This window comes from Acinonyx jubatus, chromosome B1 (genome assembly GCF_027475565.1).
Source record: "Acinonyx jubatus isolate Ajub_Pintada_27869175 chromosome B1, VMU_Ajub_asm_v1.0, whole genome shotgun sequence".
Lineage (NCBI taxonomy): Eukaryota > Metazoa > Chordata > Mammalia > Carnivora > Felidae > Acinonyx > Acinonyx jubatus.
In genome coordinates, this window is record NC_069382.1 from 15773413 (window position 1) to 15794227 (window position 20815).

At 39.7% G+C, this 20815-nt stretch overlaps 2 protein-coding genes across 6 annotated transcripts in view; one reads left to right on the forward strand and one right to left on the reverse strand.

Annotated features, from left to right (window-relative positions):
* CB1H4orf47 (chromosome B1 C4orf47 homolog) overlaps nt 1-20815 on the forward strand; it is a 533217-nt gene that overhangs the window by 77445 nt on the left and 434957 nt on the right. For all 3 annotated transcript variants that reach the window (XR_008295851.1, XR_008295850.1, XR_008295852.1), the window contains exons 8-9: nt 16720-16833; nt 20063-20164. The gene's annotated coding sequence lies outside the window, so the exon portion shown is untranslated. The remainder of the gene's footprint in view (nt 1-16719; nt 16834-20062; nt 20165-20815) is intronic.
* PDLIM3 (PDZ and LIM domain 3) overlaps nt 1-20815 on the reverse strand; it is a 30364-nt gene that overhangs the window by 997 nt on the left and 8552 nt on the right. Inside the window, exons 2-7 of one of the 3 annotated variants that reach the window (XM_015080375.3) lie at nt 20552-20703; nt 18870-18954; nt 10001-10068; nt 4704-4967; nt 2973-3103; nt 1227-1338 (exon numbers count right to left, since the gene is read on the reverse strand). In XM_015080375.3, coding sequence (XP_014935861.1) covers nt 1227-1338; nt 2973-3103; nt 4704-4967; nt 10001-10068; nt 18870-18954; nt 20552-20703 — 812 coding nt within the window. Of the gene's footprint in view, nt 1-1226; nt 1339-2972; nt 3104-4703; nt 4968-10000; nt 10069-10450; nt 10639-18869; nt 18955-20551; nt 20704-20815 lie in introns of all 3 variants that reach the window. The other 2 variants (XM_015080377.3, XM_015080376.3) reach the window with 2 other exon arrangements.

Sequence of the window (20815 nt, forward strand, 5' to 3'; positions counted from 1 at the left end):
AACAAAACCCACAAAGCCGAAAACATGCTACAAAGGGAGATAACACTGCCTTCTGGCAGGTGTTATCTGTTTCACATTCAGGAAACAGCCTCCAGCTGTAAAACCAGCACGGCTGTGAAACTGACGTCATTGTCAGCCAGATCCCTGAGGACCACAGGAACACATCCCGTGTTTCTCGGGTGCCTCGTTTTCAGAGTTTCAGACAAGTCGTTTCTACAAAAGTTATGGGATCTTACCTCATGATCTTTGCCGATTGTTTCTTTGAAAGAGGAAAACACGATATGAATGAGACTAACACCCCTGCACAGGATTCTGATTGTGACCAAGGTTGCCTACAGGGCTACAAGTCCCTCTGACTGCTTTCTGTGTTGGTGGTGCAGCCTGTATTCTATGGAGCACAGAGAAAACAGACCCAAGAGCAGAGATGGGATTGCCATGGGTGGGCGGACTGACCTCTCCTGTCAAAACAGCTTACTTCAGCCTGGGTGAGGTAACTGCTTTTGGTACCATTATAAACGCTTGTGTTTTATGAGATCCTCTCTGCTCCAGAGCTCTGTGTCCCGCTCCTTTCTTTCTGTATCACATTCCCCACTTGCTCTAAGCAGACTTGGCTCCCACTGCCCTCCTGGGATGAATCCTGGAAAACTGGACTGATGGTGCCTCAGTGTGAGCTAAGAGCAGAGGAACAGAATAAAGGGGTGGGAGAAGTGGCCTCGTGGGGCATTTGCAGTGGAGAGATTGAAATGACCTGCTTCACTGGAAGATTTGAACTAGCAAGTGTGGCTATTCGAACATAAGGGCCCTTGAAGTGGAAGCTGACTGAATTTTTAAAAATTGTATTTCAGTATTTGTGTAACTTAAAAAACCCAGTAAAGATAATGTGTTTCAGTGAGCAACCTGATGACCTTAGTATTCGGTTCCCTGAGTTTATACAGAAAAGAAAATATTTAAAGACTGTATATTAACAAAGGGAAGGCTTTTTGAAGTGAAATTACGATTCTTGGACGTGATTTTTTAAAATATACTTCTAAGACAATTTTTATGGGAAAATATATGAAATTATAAGTCCAGAATGCCGATTCACATTACATGCCAGTTTTAGGGTGTGTCGAAGGAATTCTGGTCAAATGGGCTGAATGTTGTGGATATATTTCAAGTCACTGACTGGAAATAGAGAACAGATACCAAGATTCATAGTGAATTCCTGGGTTAAAAATGAAACTTACACAATGCCACTCCCACATTTGTCACAGAGTGGCATCTTCTGTGTGCTGCCAGGGCCACCATGGACTTTTGTAACTGGAGCTCTCACACTCCGAGTTCCAGCCGGACGGTCATCTGAAAAACAAAGTGTTTCCATTTATGGCAAGGGAACAGCTGGCTACTGGCTAGTTCCTACTTTGCTTCTATTTTAAGGTGTGCACTTTAACTTAAGGAATTCTTAAGTTGCACGGGTGCTATCATTTCAAAAGGAGTAGGACCGGTTCAAGCATAACTTGTTCTGAAGCATGGCCTTACAAAACAGAATTAGTCAACATTTGTCGTTGTCATAGGGAGCTGTTATAGAACGCTCAAAAAGGCAGAATACCTTTTGCATTTCTTCCTGCTTCTTATTGGGGTAAAATATACATAACATAATATTGACCATCTTAACCATTTTAAGATGGGTAATTCGGGAGCAGTAAGTCTATTCACAGGGTTGTGCAACCATCACCAATGATTATTTCCAGGACTCTTTCATCATCCAAACAAAAACCCTGTATCCATTAAACAGTAACGGCCCGTTCTCTCTTCTTCCCAGATCCTGGTAATCTCTATTCTACTTTCTGTCTTAAGACTTGCCTATTCTAGGTACCTCTTATGAGGTACTCTTATGAAGGGTACAATATTTACCCTTCTGTGTCTGGCCTGTTTGACTGAGCATGTTTGCAAGGTTCATCCATGTTGCAGCATGTATCAGAATTTCATTTTTTGAGGCTGCATGATATTCTGTGTGGATAGACCATATTTTGTTTATCCATTGATCAGTTAGTTGGTAGACAAATGCGTTGTTTTCACTCTCTGGCTATTGTGAATAATGCTGCTATGAACATTGGTGTATAAGTATCTGTTTGGATCTCTGCTTTCAAGTTTTTGGGTACGGACCCAGAAATGTAATTGTTGGATTATATGCTAATTCTATGTTTAACTTTTTGAGGAACCCGTATACTGTTTTTCACAATGGCTGCACCATTTTGCATTCCCACCAACAACGAACAAGGGTTCCAGTTTTTCCACATGCCCATCAACACTTGTTTCTTCCTTTAAAAAAAATATTAGCTATCCTAGTGGGGCATTTTGCATACTGTGCAGGTTTTTAAAGGACAGTGTATCTTTTGTTGATGGAAAAACATCGGTAAGAGTGTGAGCCCCGAGGCCAGCAGGGGTGGCTAGAGGTTCAGTCCTGCTTCTTACTGGCTGCGTCTCTTTGTACAAATCCGCTGTCTCTATGCCTCAGTTTCTCATTTGTTAGAGAAAATAATAGTTCCTATCTCACAGGTTATTGTGAGGATTAAATGATAAAGTATGCAAAGTACTTAGCACAGGGTTTGGAACACAGTAAGGGTTCATTGCAGTGTTATTTTAAAATTTGGATGATGATGATGATACCGTGGAGTATGGGGGGAGACGGAGAAATCTTGCAATATCCATTGAAGGTTGGACTTTACGATTCTGAAGCTGAACTAGCCCCTGGATTACTGTGGAGGGAATTTGTCGTGGTGCTCTTTTATCACCAAGTTGGTGGGTATTTGGATACATTCTGGAAGCTCCTTTCCTAAACCAAGCACCGCCCAAATCCTTTGGAGGAAAGATCACTGAATTGAATACATTTTTAGACTTTCATTCCCAGTATGTTTACTGCCCTCCCATCCCTTGACTTTTCTAAGGGCCTCCATCAATGCTGTCCCAGCAAGACATTCGCGGCTGCTCACCAGGGCCGTCATTCACTAATTCCTGGAGCACTCTGAAGGAGCCCGACTGGCGAGGCTGAGTAGGTTCATTCCGATTGTCATGGAGCATCCGGTACACATCTGACTCGGGGGGCACAGAGGCTACGGGTTCACTGAAACACAGGGTGGCAGGGAAAGCAGTGTCAGGAGCATCATGACACATGGGATGTGCAAGAAGCTACAAGGCATGAATAAGCAATGATCACTATATTTGCAGTAACTCCTGAACAAAAGCCTCTGTATTTTCAAGTTAGTCTCTATTACAGTTAAAAAATATGGTATGAATTCACACGGGTCACCTTGAAGATGTCATTAAATCACATCACCGCACTTCTCTGTCTGACAGAATACTTTGGAGGGCAACTAAAATGTGATGGTCAGGGAAGAGCAATTAAAAAAGTAACACTCGTGTCTGATGGGTATATAATCATGATGTGAACAAAATTAACTTTTCTCATAAAAAAGACAACAAAACATGTGGTAGGAAGTGCAGGAGTGACCCCAGTTTGATTACTCTTGGTCATAAAATGCTCAGTAAAATTCAGATTCACTTCTGATATTAAACTGAAAGGTATGGCTTCATTTTGTTTTTAAGATTAATTTGTTAACTTCTAAAAACAGCAAAGGTATCGTTTTGCTTATAAATTGAAGATGTTCAACTCGTGTGTGAAAGTACATAATGTAGAAACTTTCAGTTATATTGACTACATTATGTTTTTTAATAGCCACATTATAATTCACTTCTAACAATGATAGCAGCTTTATTTTTAATATTCTACAAATACAATTCAAATCTAAGAAAATGCCTCAATAATAATACTATATGCCAGGCACTAAATGCTTCATTATTTTATGTCATTTAACTGCGTTATCTAGAAAAGTAGTTGCTATCTGCACATACTTTTCTACCTATATCCTATTTGAAAATCATCTTATATATCCGAAAGTCCTTGCAAAAAAGCTTTGAGATACATTACATGATTATTATCTCATTGCATTCATCCCAAGAGATATTTTTGGGAATTGATACATAGTACTCTTAAACATTATAAAACTTTAACTTATAAAAAGCGGTTATGTAATACTGAAAGAAGTAATAAGACTTTATCTTATAATAAATCTTTTTAATTGAAAAGCTTGATGGCAAAAGTGCTTTGAACAAATATTCATAATAAAGAAGAAAGTCGTCAAAATAAGAGACCAATGGAAATTAAATATTTACAGTATTAGCTTGAGCTTATAAAACTTTATTCATGGCAAAAATTCCAAATGAAAAAATAATTACCTCTCCATAAGATACCATTAACAGAGAGAAGAGGTGTCATTTCTTAAAATTCCTCTGAACTTCCCATCCCTTTCCCAAATTTTGACCTCCAAAGGAGAAGCGTAGAGTATACCAGATTATAAATCACTTTCGAAAAGTGTTTACCAGACATTTGTAAAGAACATTGTAGCTTTCCAAGAGATACATACATTTGGTCCTTCCATGATTTCATTTTATTGCGATCTGTCCCATTAAGCTCTACTTAGTCCATTCTGGAAGTCACTTTTATCTTTATGTCTAGATATTTGCAATACATCCTTAGCATTTTTCTCTTGAAAGCTTTCCACATAACCTTCTTCCAATTAAGACAACGTTAAAAGACACCGGTAAAGTTGACATTGCCCATGTGTTTAATTAATATGCCCATCATTCAAAAAGACTCGTATTACCTCATTATGGGTGTTTCCCCTAGAGCTGTTGAAACCTGACCCTGAAGTGTTTCCATAATATTGTCATCTGAGTACAACTGCATAGGTGTATTAAACTGAGCATGTACAATCTTCACACCGGGAAGTTCCATTTCCAAAGGAATGTTAGGGGCCATCTTAGCAGCAACTTTCAAGTCACCTGGGCAAATAGTACTAAGAGTACTGACAGAAGAAGGGGTGCTACGTCCACTGCCACCGTCAATACCGGACGGAGTACTGCATCCACTGTGTTAATGACCACATTACACGGACAGGTGACACAGGAATCAGAAAATCCAGACAGGAGAACACAGAGAACAAGTACAGAGAGGTTAAAAGGAATTGAAGACAGAAAGTAAGAAGTGAATTCAATCAAATTCAAAAGAAATGTTTGTTTCTAGCTAGAGTATATTTTAAAAAGGGGAGACATTTAAAAATTCATGATGGAAGAAAGTTCAAGAAAATTAAAAAGTACAGGTGATATTGCATTTGTTGGCTCTGTTCTACTAGGCAATATGTGAAGCCGAGGGTTACACATAGAGTTGTGTGCATAAAGTAGAAAAGATGGAACTCGCTTTACTTTTTAAAAACAGGCCACACAGTTTTAAACTTGCCAACATCACAACCACATGATGCAGGGAAATTACATTGGCTGGATGTGCTTTTACCTTTATGAGCTGCAATGTTTAAAATGAAAACATTAATAAATGATCCTTCACAAATGGTAACTGGCTTTGCAGCATGAAGGTCAATCAGATATTTAGGCTAAACATTTCAAAATAGGAAGCAGATGTTTCAGAAATGCAGTTACACGTTCCTTGAATAGGTCTCCGTAGGTTCTGTGATAAAGATTATGTTTGAAAGCTACTTTGTGAACGTTTTCTTGTTACCATGTTAACTTTTTCTACTTTCGTGCTTTAATTTTGTGAAGAGTACACTTTAAAAAATTGTTCAGTGATTTAATACAGGCTCTAGAAACAGCCAATAAATGCTTGTCACCTTGAAATTAATTGATTAGAGGGCAAATAAGGTGGTCTTGGACTCTTTAGATGCCACCTAGGGCATCATATGTAACTATTTCATGTAACATTTTGGAGGTACACATATATTTCCATGCATATTTCTCATTTCCTTTTAAAGATCAATTGAGGGGACTTATTATTAAAACACAAGAAAGGCCATTCATGCAGTTTTAAAAACAGCTAGGGAGATTTCATATTCTCTTTGAATCTGGACAGGAGACTAGTCGCAACTGACATGCCAGTGACTTAAAAAGTAATTTTTCTACATGCATTCTAAGTGCAGCATGGGAAATGCATTTTACAAGAAAATGGAATGTACTGAGTTGTTTTTTTTTTTAAAGCACAATCATTTAAGACTAAACCAAAAAAAATTAGTATTTGTAAGTTTTTTTCATGCTTGCAGGTTAGTGTTGGTATAAACTCAAGGCAGAGAACAATTTATATGATGTGTTTATCTCAAAGTCCGTTTTCTCTTAGGGCTTAGGTATGGCTCTTGCATTTACTCTCTAGGGCTACTAATGCTAACCTTAGCCTCATATAGAGGGCAAAAACCAGAAGGATATTGGGCATCGATTCTGCTGACTACATCAATGTTGTAGCCTGCTTAGTGTGAACAACTCATGTCACTAAATGGATTTAAAAATTTTTTTGTCTGGTGTTATCCAGTTCGACCACCTGCATGACCTAAATGAGGCGAGTATACATGGATCTGCTCCTTTACTTCCTGGCTGTTGAGACCCTATTTAAAGCCCAGTCTGTAAATTGGTAAATCATCTACAAAATGCCGAGTGGCGTTTTTAATCATTTTTGTAGGCTCAACACTCTCTTTGCTCCTGAAATCGACCGTAGTTGGTGAAAGACTCTGTGCCAGCCCTCGAGCTAGACAGTAGATGGGTAAGCTATGAGCAATCAGAATTTACAGATAGACATTATTTTGTAGTTGTAATTAGTAATCTTTGTTATTAGTGTTCTTGTATATAGCATGCTTGTGTACATAATTTTATTTAAGCAAAGATTGTATCTTCTATTGCCTGATTTCTTTATCATTCTATTTAGGAGCCCCTGGTTATTGAATACATAGGAAATATACCCTTAGCAAACAAGAGTGACCTTTTTATAAATTTTTGGGACATTTTTAAAAGATCTCTTGAACTGATGCTCTAAGTAAATAGTTTTGATGAGCTCCAGTCACTGTGGGTAGTATCATGGGTCACCATGACCTATCCTGTGACCCAGAAAAGTAGATACTAATGAGATTTCTTGACTTTGACTTAGTGACTTGGCATGTGTAAGCTTGATGATACACTCAATTACTTCATGCCTCCATATCATCAGACAGAGAACTAATTTCCCTGGCCTGTGTACAGACTTTTTGGGATGAACTTCTGGAAGTGAGCTGTCCAAAAACTACTCAGAGGATTCTATTTTATCATTTGGATCTCCAAAATATCTTGTGTATATTTTTAGGTATAAATTTGGCTTTAAAAATTTACATATTTGCCTATGAAAATACTGATTTTTTAATATGCTTCAATTATGAAATAAAAGAACCATAACTAGCAGTCAGGCCTGAGGGAGATTAACATATTAACAATTTAGCGTCTCCCACTTCGGATTAAAAAGTTGTTCATTTGGCTGTAGCTTGGTATATAGCCACCTAAAACTCCACCTCGATGAAGGATCATTTGGTAAGAACCAGAAATTCAGAAGCTAGAACAAATAGGGGACACAGGAAGAAAGGAAAGATAGTAGAGGCATTTTTACAGTTCTTTAAGATTTATATGTGGTACCTGTCTTTAGAGTTTATTTGGGGGGATAGGGAGAGAATGGACAGGGGAGGGGCAGAGAGAGGGGGACAGAGGATCCGAAGAGGACTCTGTGCTGACAGCAGAGAGCTCGATGTGGGGCTCAAACTCACGAACCGTGAGATCATGACCTGAGGCCAAGTCAGATGCGTAACCCACTGAGCCACCCAGGCGCCCTGGGGACCTGTCTTTAAAGGAAACCCTTTTGTCCCTGTTTCTCCTCTCTCCTCTCCCAAATTCAGCTATATTGAAAGGCACCTTACAATAACAAAATCATGAGTGGCTTGTCCCTATCACCATGTTTGAGTTAAAATGAAAATAAAAGAAGGCCATTAGCTACCTGAATCCCTCTGACTTTCCCTGAATTTTGATAAAATTAAATGTGTTACTGGTCTTTAGCCACGGCAAGATCTGTGTTACTCTGATGTGTCATTTCACTCATCGCCTAAAGTCCTAGGGTTTGGATTAGTGAATTTCCAGTTGAACCAACCTCAAAAGAATGCAAGTGCATTAATTTCACTATGCTTCTTTAGAAAGTTGCATATATATTTATTCAATAGTAACATAGCATCTTAACTCTTTATCTAGTGTTACGATCTTGGGGGAGGGGCTGGGAAGCTGTGGAAGGTGGGGAAATAGGGAGAAGATATACAAGCAAATAGAATGGGGACCAGGGAACAACGAAGTAAAGAAAGGCTTGTGCAGAGTTCCATCTATGAGGTAGGGTGGTAGCTCTTGATTCTACTTGCCACTCGAGTATTATTAGGTGCGCTTAGGACTTCGTTCCTTTATCTAAGAAGATTATGGAGCATTAGTCTGTCCCAGCCTTGTGTCCAGGTGCTGGGAAGATAGAAGGCGCTCCCTTCTATTGGGGGAAAATGTATTTGGTAGTCACTGCCTTTTTAGCCTTGTCTCCTGCTCTTCCACTCTACTGCTTCTGAGTCTGATCTCACAAAATCGGCCAGCTTATTTTGAGATAATCCTCTGGCCCTGACTCTAGCTCATGGAAAGGTCTGCACAAGGAGATCACAGATCACATATCAAGCGATGATTGACCATCCAGAGCAGGTATCATAAACTTGGACACCCCCAGGGGCCAGCAGGTTATACTTACATAAAAATAGGCCAGGTATTGGGAATGGTGAGCATTTTGACAGGATGGAGACTAGATGTTCCATCTTAAGGCATTTGCTTAAGTTTTTTGTTTTTGGTTTTGTTTTTTAACAACAGAAGGGTTACATAAAACACCCTCTGTAAGTTGGATGGGCCGCTAGTTTGTGACACTGGATATAGATCATTATTCAATAATCCTAACTGCCAACTTCCTTCCTCTGGGCTGACTAATGTAGCTGAGGTCAGAGGAATGGGTTTGAGGTTTCCTAAAGTCACTCCTTCCCAATGTGCCAACACAGGGCATTCGTTTCCCCCCCTCCCCCCCCCCCCCCCAGGTTGGAGTACAATTTCTAGAGAAGATATTTATTTGAAAAGGATCATCTAACTGAAGATGACGATCTGTTTCTCTGATGGACAGCACTGAAGAGCTGGCCTGTTCTTACTGCAGTGTGGACACAGTTATATCTGTGAGGGTAACAAACATACCTCCCTCTCTCCCAGCTCTTTCCTTATACTGCTCTCCTCTGTGTGGCAAAGTTCCTTTTCAAGTGGCCTCTTTTTCTTTGCAAGTGTCCATAAGGATGAAGATTTATTTTTTGTTATTAAAATTTTTTTTAAATGTTTATTTTTGAGAGACAGAGCGTGAGCAGGGGAGGGACAGAGAGAGAGGGAGAGAGAGAGAATCCCAAGCAGGCTTCAGGCTATGAGCTGTCAGCACAGAGCCCTTTGTGGGGCTCAAACTCAGGAACCAGAAGATTATGACCTGAGCCAAAGTCGGACGCTTAACCGACTAAGCCACCCGGGTGCCCCCACATTTATTTTTATGTAAGAGCTAGAATGAGTGGGATTACACAGCAGGCTAATGGTGCTGTGAGAAACAAGGGCTGAGGTGGGCTACTCACAGCCTGTGAAACATAGAAAGCTGCACCAGCGTTCCCACTGGGCCCCGCCTGTCTCCTGACTTCTGATAGGGTGCCGGTGTCCATGTTTGTTCCTGCTGGCTGGGCTCTCGTGCCCTGGGAATGGGGTACATCTGCCTGCCTCAAAGGTCACTGTGTTCTGATGGGATCCTCAGAGCAGCAGGGGTATTAGTTATAAATATATGTGGTGATTGCCTAACATTTCACAGCTCTATAATCTGGTCAGTATTTACTCTCAGAAATGGACGTTAGTTACCTACTGTTCTCTGCTAAAAGTGAGTTTGTTTCTTTTGCTTTTGAAATAGGCTTCAAAATGAGCAGAGTCACGCCAAACCCCTAAGGGTTACTCTTCTTAGTGATTAGTAAGGATTTATTAGAGAAGCATGCACTCCAGACGTCACAATCTCAGAGCTTATGACCTGCTTCGGCCTGGGATTATGAAAGGTTTGGGCCGAATATTGTGCTTGTGTTCAAAGTAGTTCACATCCTGTAAAAACAAAGGGTTAAAAAGTTCCTCAGTGGAAGATAGTTTTTGTGGCTTTTTTTTTTTTTTTTTAGATAAAAGTAAATGAATGATAACTGCACAGAGAAGATTATTTACCACCAAATATTGACATGACTAAGAAGGGGGATGATGGAAACGAGCGATTTCTTCACTTTAAGCATCTGTTCACTAAATGTTCAGGAACTGGCAGACTGGACTCCAGAACATTCTGGATCTGTTCTAGACGCTTGTCTTTAAACTAAACATCTGACTGTGCCTTCAGGAAAGTAAAAATAAAACAGCAAGAGCTGGACTTTGGAAAGGAAAAGAAACCGTACTATCACTGTTAAGAGCATGGTGGCCGGAAGGCAAGTTGGATACTTACTTTTGAGGTGAACTAGGAATGAGACCCCGCAGCTGTCCGTGAAGCGCGTCTTGTATATTGCTAGTTGAATAGAGCCCAATGGGTGAGTTATAGGAAGCGCTCACTACCTGTCTTTTGTCATCAATGTTTGCTGCTGCAACGAAAGGTTGGGCCCTTCTGTTGTGCGCGGTACCAATGGGTTTGAACTCCTGTACAATGGCAGACAAGATACACAGAGCCACAGAACGCACAACAAAGCCATTAATGAGCAAACCTAGAGCATCGCTGTTGTTAATCAAGGCTTCTTCACCCCACTGCAAGATTAACGGCAAGGTTAAAGGAGGAGTTACGCATAAACCTTTCTACATTTTCTGTGAAATTTGCAAGTGCTGTATTCAGCCACGTTTAAGGTGCAGATGAATTGACCTTATTTAAAATATCATAAAAGAATTAGAACGTTATTCTTTTTGTTTGGCCCTACTGACTTTCACGGCTGTAGTTGTTAAGAAATTCTCATATGACTCATTTGGATACTGAAATTCGATGTCAGAAATGAGATTTGTGGCTTAGAAGAATTATCATAGTTAACTTTTTCTCAAGAAGAACTTATATACACTTTCTCTTCTATGAATATCTTATTACAGCTTCCTCCATTTTAGGAAAAGGAGGGGCAAAACAATCAGAGAGAGGGAGCATTTATGAATACTTATACCGAATCATTTTAACTAATCCAAGTAAAAGTTTTATTTTTTCTTTATGCCTACCACAAAAAAATTCTTATTTTGCATTATGTTCTAACTTTAAATTTAGAACAAATAATAGGCATTAAAAGACTATTTTTTCCTTATGAGAGCAGGGATACCATGTATATGGAAACTTTCTTTTCTTTTCTTTCCTTTTTTTTTTTTTGGTGATGATTGCACGTTGTGTGTTTAAAGAACTTTTCATGTTTCTTTTAGTCCCAGAAGGACTAAAGTCAACAATTCAGATAGCTAATGTATAAGACTCACAAGAGGATCTCCACTTTATTGCTTGGAGAAAAGGATCAAACATCCGAGTCCCAAACTCTGAAACATGCCTGAATGATCGGAAACTCTATGTTATTATTTTTTAATGTAGGAATCCGGTTTTCCAATTTTTACAGAGATATGTAATTTCGTAAAGTCATTAAATATCTTTTTCTCCTAAGCGACAGAAGAAAACCAGGAGGGAAGGCTAAAATATACACAAGCTGATTCTCTTTCCAGATCTTTTCATTTGGCAGAATCAGTGAGATAAATCTTTCCAATATTTTCACTCACGCATTCACATCGACTTCACTTACTTTGGTGAATGTGCCACCAATTTTTCACACAGATTTCAACTAGCACAAACATTTATGATTCTTTGAAATGTTACTGAAAGGAGGCTGTTTTTATTAAAAAAAAACCACGAAGGTCTTGTAATATTCTTGCTCATGTCATTTTTTTCGCTTCTTGTCATTACAAATGAGTAAATCGTGGGATGGTGCTTTTTTTGGTTGTTGTTAGAAAAAGAGACTGTCTTCGTTTCTTAGGGGAGGAACCAGAGTTTTGCACAGAGATTCTTGTGCCTGAGAACATACCGACAGCTTCCTTTAGGGACCCACGCCACATGATGCTTCGGTGTTTTGATTCTGAGCAGCCACTCTTCACACGAAGTCCCTATTCCCCCATCTAGGTTTCTTGGAAAAGTTCACTTAAAATTTTAATAGTTGTAACAGGCGAATGGGGTACAGCTTCAAATACTAGCTGTACTGAGTCTGTGACTCCAGCTACCCCAAATCTCCTGGCGCCTGAAAATCGGGGATGTGGTAGAGACTTTTCTCTCATCAACCTTGGGCCGCGTATTATAATAGCCTCTTAAACTTGAGAAGGTCTGAGTTGAATACAATAGGCTGTGATCCTATAGTGTGATTGGATTGACTGGCATCTCACTGATTCATTATTTTTACCTCCAGAATAATGGCTCACTGCCTAGGAGTTCATTGGGGGACAGTAGGGTTGCTGCTGTTAGGCAGCAGAATGACTGAAATCACCAACTGTGGCTTTAGAAAAATGCTGAGTCCCAGAATATGGGAAAATGTGTGTAGTCACACATTTATACAGTGCTACCATCTGATTGTTTTGGCTGATTTAATGATGAATTCTGCTTGTTTTGTTTTGTTTTTTTTTTTATGATTTCTGATTAGCCATTATTATGGCAGGAAAAAAGTGAATTGGAAATAATTGTAGGTAATGCCAGTGGTGATGATTCAAGCCTTTGTTACTCTTTTTGAAATGAAAGAAGAAGGCTAATTGCCTCATTTAGTTTTGGTAAATTATTGATTTCTCAGGCTAATTAAAAGAGTGAATTAGGCAGAACTGAAGGACTCAAGCTTTGTGGAATTTTTCTTTTAACAAAGTATGATACGCCTTAAAGATCTTGATAAATAGAATTGAATTTATAAAAATTAGTTAATGTAATATGATGGTTTTATGGGGGAAAAAGTCGCTGCCCTTATTTCTTCTTAGTCTTAAAATGATTAATAAACATGGGTGGTGATTGTCCTGTAAATGAGGCATCTTCACTGAAAATATTTGTGCACTAATAATTTCTAGTAGTGCTTCCGAAAAGCAGCATTTGAGTTAATCAGCTCCAACCTTTTTATTTGCTTTCAGTTTTGGTTATATATTGCAAAGGTCATAAATGTGTAATTTGTTAAAATAAGAAAAAAAACCTTATTTTCTGCACATAATCGTAAGAGGATATAAGAGAATATAGGCTTCAATCTAATATAGGCTTCAAACATTTGTATTTAGGCTTTGCAAAGCGTTAGTTTATGGGCTGCTAGAGTCATTCCAAAAAAGCACAATGAAGTTGTATACATCAAAGGTAAACAAATTTAAGTATGGCACGGGGAGGCAACATTGTATCCAAGTCTTCCATCCTTGTTGATGGTCAAACAGAATCAAAAGACAAAGCCAATGACAAGTTTGGTATTCCACATTAATTTCTTTTTACATTTTCTGGAAAATCATTCGTAACAGTAATACCAGTAAAAAATTATACAGCAGTCAATACAGTCCAGCTCTTGTGTTTATTTTACCCAGACAAAAGCATCCAAATGATTCTCATCTCTTAGGAATTCAATAAGTAACCACTGCAGTTAATGAATGCATTTTAAATGTCATTTTTAAATATTAGGAGCTTATACTAAGGAATAATAGTTTGAATTAATAAAGTGCTAGAGCCGACAGAGTAAAAGCTAGGCAACTAGATGGAGACTTGCTGATATTGGGGAGAATGCAGCTGGTGACAACAATCTCCAAGTCCTTAGGATGACCTCAGCAGTGACAGCATTCCAAGACAGTTGCACCTTTCAACTTCCTACTTGAAGAAGTTGTCCATAGATAAAGATTCAGCCCAAGAACTGAGACTATTACCAGCTCCAAAAGAAACAACATGTTTCATGGTACATACATAGAGGTATGTATGTACTTACTAAAAAAAGTGGTGGGGAGATAAGGAAAACAAGGGATCATACCTTCGATCAAGGCACGCTGAAGAACTAATGGTATTTTGTCATATTTGGGATTTATGAACAATCACCACCTGACCTCATGCTCACCCCTCAAAAGAAAAATAGTCACCCCTGCAAATTTTTTTCAGTGATCTGTTTCAAGTGTTTCCCGCATATAGTAGGGAACAGTTTGGGGATTAAGAAAGCTTGTTTTGAATGGGCCGCCTTCCAGTCATCACAAAATTGTAGACAAATCTATCTTTTGAAAATATAAACAACTCCAACCCATACCTCATTTGCTTGTGTGTATAGTTCCTATACATCTTTATTATCGGATCTTCTAGGGCCAAGGATGCAATTCTTTTATGGAGACAGAAACAGTTATCTTCTCATTTAGAAATGAATGATGTTTGCTTCTGAAAAGCATCTTTCCTGTGTTGTGATAGCTACATTATAATTTTGAGTTGTTCAACTAACACTAAACAAAGATAAGCATAATGTCTTATTTGAGAATGCCGGCTTTGAAGGACACAGACCTCTAACAACATACCGTTAGCCTACAGCTAATATATAATGCTAATATAATGCTTTGTATAGGAAAATGCATATCTGCTCCCAGGCCATGTTCAGTGTGGATGGAAGGCTTTTATTCAATGGCTGCGGGTTGATCTAAACAACTTCTAAGGTTCTTTTTAAGTCTAAGATTCAAGTCTAAATTCAAAAAAACAAAATTTAACTATTTAATAATAGCATGAACAAATGAAAAAAAAAACTAGGCATTAATATTTCATGTCAGTTGTTACTATAACTGTAAAAGGAAAGTCCCCAAAGCCTGAATCTATGCATAGGGAAAAGACTGGAAATAAATACACTAACATTTTCTTAATTGTGGCAGGGCTTGCGTGGTAGGATGTAATTTTTCCCCCTCAATGAATATATATTACTTTTAATTTTTTTAACGTTTATTCATTTTTTGATAGAGCTAAAGCGTGAGTGGGGGAGGGACAGAGAAAGAGGGAGACACAGATCTGAAGCAGGCTCCAGGCTCTGAGCTGTCAGCACAGAGCCAGCCCGACGCAGGGCTCGAACTCACGGACCGTGAGATTATGACCTGAGCTGAAGTCGGACGCTTAACCGACTGAGCCACCCAGGCGCCCCGAATATACATTACTTTTAAAATGAAAAGTATTTTATTCTAATAGCCAAGGTCACAGAATTTACAGTGAAAGTTTCACTTGGCTTGAGAAATAAGAACTCAAATACTGTTTTGCTCGATGGCATTTTCTACTCATCTACAGCGGCATCTTGAAGCATGATACATCAACAGCATTTATTTCTCAGACAGACACATCTTTGTTGTCCATAAAGTTGCCTTAGTTGCAGAGTTCCTATTTTGGGTGTGTGCGTGGGGGGAAGACCTCTCTTTGCAAGACATCGTTTTGCATGGCGTCGTGTTAATTAAAAAAATAAAATAAGAAGACAAACATAACCTCCGTTTAGCTTTCCTCCAACTCATGCTCCAAGTTAAACTCACTGCTTATCATTTTCTTTCAATCATTGCATTTTGTTCAGTTTATGCTTTGGCGTTTCAGATCGCAGGGGTTGTGCTAAAGCTGAGCTATGTTTGTAGGGAATGTCCGTCCTGAAGTGCCAAGTTACGTGAACCGATCATGCAGAAATCTGGCCTGAGGATCATCCGGGTAGGAGGCCTCTGGCCCATTAAGGGAAGAACTGAAACGGTTCTTATCTCTGAGACCTTCGAACACCGAACACCGGCCTCCCTGAGAGGGTGCCAGTAAGAATGAGCCATGACTCAAAGTAAAGGAATGTTCAGAGGCTCCATCTGACTGGCTTCTGGAGCCTTTAACCCAAGCTTCACCTTTCGTTCTTTTTTTTTTAAACCTATCTCATTCTCTATGTTTCCCCCATTTGTGCTGTCCTAAATATCCATATTGCTTAACCCCAAGATGTAGGACACATGCACTAATATATGATTGAGGAGAGGCCAGAGTATTTAAAATTAGGGTTATTTTAAAAAGTCCAGTTTTTGTAATAATTATGGTCATAAATTCAAACTTGTAGATTTATAAAAGGGGCTTCTTCTAGAACGAAAACTCAGACAATTTCCCTTAAACTCCACTTCTGGACAGATGTTAGCAAAACACAGCCTCCCATTTTGGTCTGAGTTCAGCCTGTGCTTACTAAATACTTGCTGAGGCACCCGCATGCCAGAGCAGGTACTGCGACATGGTGAGGGATCACTGGGGATTTGGTACTTTGGTCGTATCTATTTTTTTTATTAATTTTTAAAAATGTTTATGTATTTTTGAAAGAGAGGTTACAAGTGGAAAAGGGGCACAGAGAGAGAGAGAGAGGATCTGAAGCAGGCTCTGCCCTGAAAGCAGAGAGCCCGACGTAGGGCTCCAACTCACAAACCGTGAGATTATGACCTGAGCTGAAGTCGGATGCTCCACCGAGGGAGTCAACAGGTGCCCCTGACCCCATATCTTAGCAGCTCATATTGGTGAGATCAGATTTTAAACATTAGGAGAAGTCTGGAATGGAAAATTAATTTGCGGAAGGGTGCAGTACAATTTTGGATGTGTACTATATACGGAAAAGGAAATTCAGAATTTTATCCATTTCGTCCTGGTGACAGTAAGAGATTGGGTGGTCAATAAATGCATATGTGTGAGCCTTAAACTTTCCTTTCTTTCTGTTGCTTTTTAAAGTACCACATGATCTCTTTTTCTCATGTGTTGCCTCTAAGGGATGAACTGGAGGTGGGACAACGCTCAGGCATTCCTGCAAAGGACTATCTACAAGTGACGGCTCTGCCTGGGAACCTTGTTTTTTCCTCCTGTAGTCTTGTCTTCTATCTAAGGTAATGTTGATGACAGGTATTATTCTTCACCAATCCACCTCGGAGGCCAGGGGCTAAGCCACCACCAGCATTCAGATCCCTTCTCTGAAGAGCTGAGCTCTCGCCTGACCTAAATCACATTCAACTTGCATGACCACTTTTACCCTGCAGCAGCCGGGGCTGGGGGCAGCCAAGCACCATTCTGAGAATTGGTTCCCAGGTTTGGTCCTGGGCGGTGGTAGAAGAGGCAGTTTATCCATTTCCTTTCATTCATTTGTGAGGTATTTATTGAGCGCTTGCTGTGTGCTCTGCCCGGGAGGCTCAGAGTAAAGAGAACAGACACAGCAGTCCTCACCTTCATGGATAGCCCGGATCACGCTCCCTGCCTTTGGGGCCTGTTTTCTCCTCCTTTGCTCTTAATGATTTTTAGGCTCAGGCTCTTCCTTTCTTCCAGTCAAAGGTCTAGGGCAAGGATCTAATAAACTCATGCTCTCTAAAGGTTAAACTACTCAGGATGTTTCTTCTCCTGGGGGGATTGTATTTGAACTGAAAACAAAGTTTTAATCCAAAGCAGTTTGTAATGACCCTTGTATTGGTGATGTGGAAGGCAGTCCTGGTGTCTAGGAGGTCCTATCGTGTGGGCAGCTCCCACCTCACTGTCAGGAGAGGCCAGAGGCCTTCTGATCAGAGCCTGGTGGGAGGCGGGTACCATACCAGTCCCACCAAGAGCTCCCACTAAATTGAAATCTCTATAAACAATTCGATGTGCCAAGTTCTTTTTCTATAGTGTTTTATTTAGGTCTTTGAGAAGCCCTATGAGACACAGGTACACGTTACTCTGAACGTGTTTTTACCGAGGAGAAAATGGAGGCTTATGAAGAAAGTGGAAAACTGGAAGGGACAAATGCAGGAGTTGATCCTGAAAAGGCAGATGTTGCTAAAGCATAAATTACAAATATGTTTTCAATGCATTTGCAGCAGTTATATAGGAAAACTACAGTTTGGGAATATTTAATCAGTTTAGTAGGAATACTTGTTTAAAAAGGGATACCCAGGGGTGCCCGGATGGCTCAGTCGGTTGGGTGTCCGACTTTGCTCAGGTCATGATCTCATGATCCGTGGGTTCGAGCCCAGCATCGGGCTCTGTGCAGATAGCTCGGATCCTGGAGCCTGCTTCGGATTCTGTGTCTGTCTCCCTCTCTCTCTGCCCCTCCCCTGCACACGCTCTGTCTCTCTCTGTCTCTCAAAAATGAATAAACATTAAAAAAAATTTTTAAAAAGGGATACCCAGTTTATGTAGCTGTCTCTCTAAACTTGGGAAACCTCTGGCTAAGGAGAGGTTCTAAAATCCTTTCCTTAATTACATTTTGCATACAGCACGATTGAGGGTCAGTTTAATTTCAGTGTTTTTGGAGCTTTTGAAAATAGACATGGTCAGATAGGCATCAGATTATTAGATTAATTTAGCTCATTAGAATTGCCTCAAGGAAAAATCCTCTGTCTTTTGTAATTCTCCTGCATGGGCAGAATATCACCATGATTACATAATGCAAACCCTTTTTTGTCGAGTAAACTTAATTATAGAACTCCAGAACTGAGAATTAAAGAAGAATGTAAAATAAAATCTGGGTGAAGACCTGGAAGAATTGAAGTTCACAATAATTATTAAATTAGAGACACCTGTTTCAAATGCTAGACCCTAATTTTGTTTAGCTTTGTTTTAACATTTTAAACTTCTTGGATTATGTCATGGTCATATGGCAGAAGTCCATCAAAAAGAATGGAAAAATAAGTGGACTGTACATAGATACAGCCAAATTTTTCCAGAGAACATATCTATCTTTTAACAAGGTGCTTGTCTGGGCATACTTCTTTTTTTTCCTGATGGAAAAAGCACATGGGTAATATAAATTAATCTCACAGAGTAAAGACAGACAATGGCTCCATCAGGTGGCTCATTCTAAGTTTTTTGTATTTGCCACTTCTTCCTCTTGGAAGGTGTCCACATCATTTAAAAGGAAATAGAATGTGAATATCATTTGCTCTAAAATTCATACCTGTGGTTCTGATTCCAAGTTGATTTTGAAAGGATGAGCCTTCCCATCTTCAGATACCTGTGGAGACCATAAGCGAGTTTCTGCCCTGTAAATAAAAGAAATTTTGTAAGCTCCAAATTCTAATGGTACTTTCAGTTATAGTATACTTTAATCTCCCATAATATTTATCGAGATACTATCAAACCTTGATAGTTTAAGCAAAAGCAATGTTCCCTGGTCATTATTCTGTATTCTCCCATCTAATTAGTTTTTTGCATACTTTTGGGGAAACTTGAGTGGATAAAAATTGCATGGAGGACTACTATAGACTGAAGTTTGGGTCCCCCCCACAAGTCCCCGTGTTGAAGCCCCAGGCCCCAGTGTGATGGTATTTGTAGGTGAGGTCTCTGGGAGGTAATTAGGATTAGAGTAGGTCATGAGGGTAGAGCTGTCATGATAGGATCAATGTCCTTACATAAAGAGGAAGAGATCTGAGATCTCTTATCTCTGTGTGCATGCACCAAGAAAGGCCATGTGAGGATATAATCAGGAACCTGACCGTGCTGGCACCCTGGTCTCAGACTTCTAGCCTCTAGAACTGTGAGAAATAAATTTTTGTTGTTTAAGCCACCCAATCTATGGTATTTTTGTTATAAGAGCCTGAACGAAGGAAAAGACATTGTACAGTTTCTGGAGAAAGTAGGTTGCCAGTACCTGCAGGCAACAGTACAGGAGAGGAAGACCCTGGAGGCAGATGACCACAGGGCAAATGCTCTAGGTTTCCCTCCTTCCCTCCTTCCTACCCAGGCCACTGCAGGAGACACTGAGTGGTTTGCCAGGGGGATTTACTGTTGGCATCAAGGAAATGAGCTTTGTCCAATCTCATGTCCTTCTCATGTATCTGTTTGGGACCATGTGCTCCTAAGGGACTGTGTGCTTGGCAGGAACACAGGTCGTGGGTAAATAGGAAAAGAGTCAGTCTCACCCCTGAAATGGCAATTGGCTGATTGATTGTGCCTTCTGAACCACAGCAGGGAAAGTTGGGAATACAATAACAGCAGGATAAACACACACTAACAACCACTATTTAATGTGAAAACATTATTTTCACAATGGGCTATGGCAAGAGATCAGGTTCAATTTCCAATTTTTTTTTTTTTTTTTTTGTTGTTGTTGTTAGAAATGTCTCATTCTCTAACGCTCTCACTCCACAGGCACTCTTATACCTGGTCAGATTCTTCTGGGATGAATTCTGTACAAAACAGCCAATGGCATACAGGGTATTAGCAACTGGTTTTCAACATGATCCCATTTTGGTAAGTCAAGAGATTCTTCTGGAGAATCTTTAAATTCCATCCCATTCTCTACTGCATTTAGAACAACAGTACAAGTAGCTGTCCTGTACATTGTTTCTGTGGCCAGTACCTTTAATGGTGCTATTAACAGGAAAAAGAATTCTTTTAGCCTCTTTCGTTATTGTGACATTCCAAAGAATTCTTTTCAGAAATAGTTTGTTAGCAACTACTAGGCTGACTGACATCAGTGAAGAACAGACCAAAGTGGCTGATATGTTTAAAAAAAGCCAGTTAAAATTCTAGGCCCTGTGACACTCCTTTGCACTGGGAGGATGAAATCATTTCTAGTTCTAGTTCAGGTTCTCCTGCAAAACAGATCACATTTTAACACCATTAATTAAAGAGCACCTGTCAATTTTGAGGCACAGCTGGTGGCCTGCTGCTTTAATCCTGTCCTGTGCATCCGCGTGAGTCATGGACTCTGTACCAAAGCCATCAATAGCCAGGATGACATCTCCAGGACACAGGTGGGCAGCTGCCGCCTTGCTTCCTGGAGTAATCTGGAAGAAATCATGGCATCATTTAAAAACCAACATTCCGCACTATCTTGAGTTTTGTGACTGACATTTATATTTTCAGCTTGGTAACATTTTAAATGTTTCACTGGGCAGG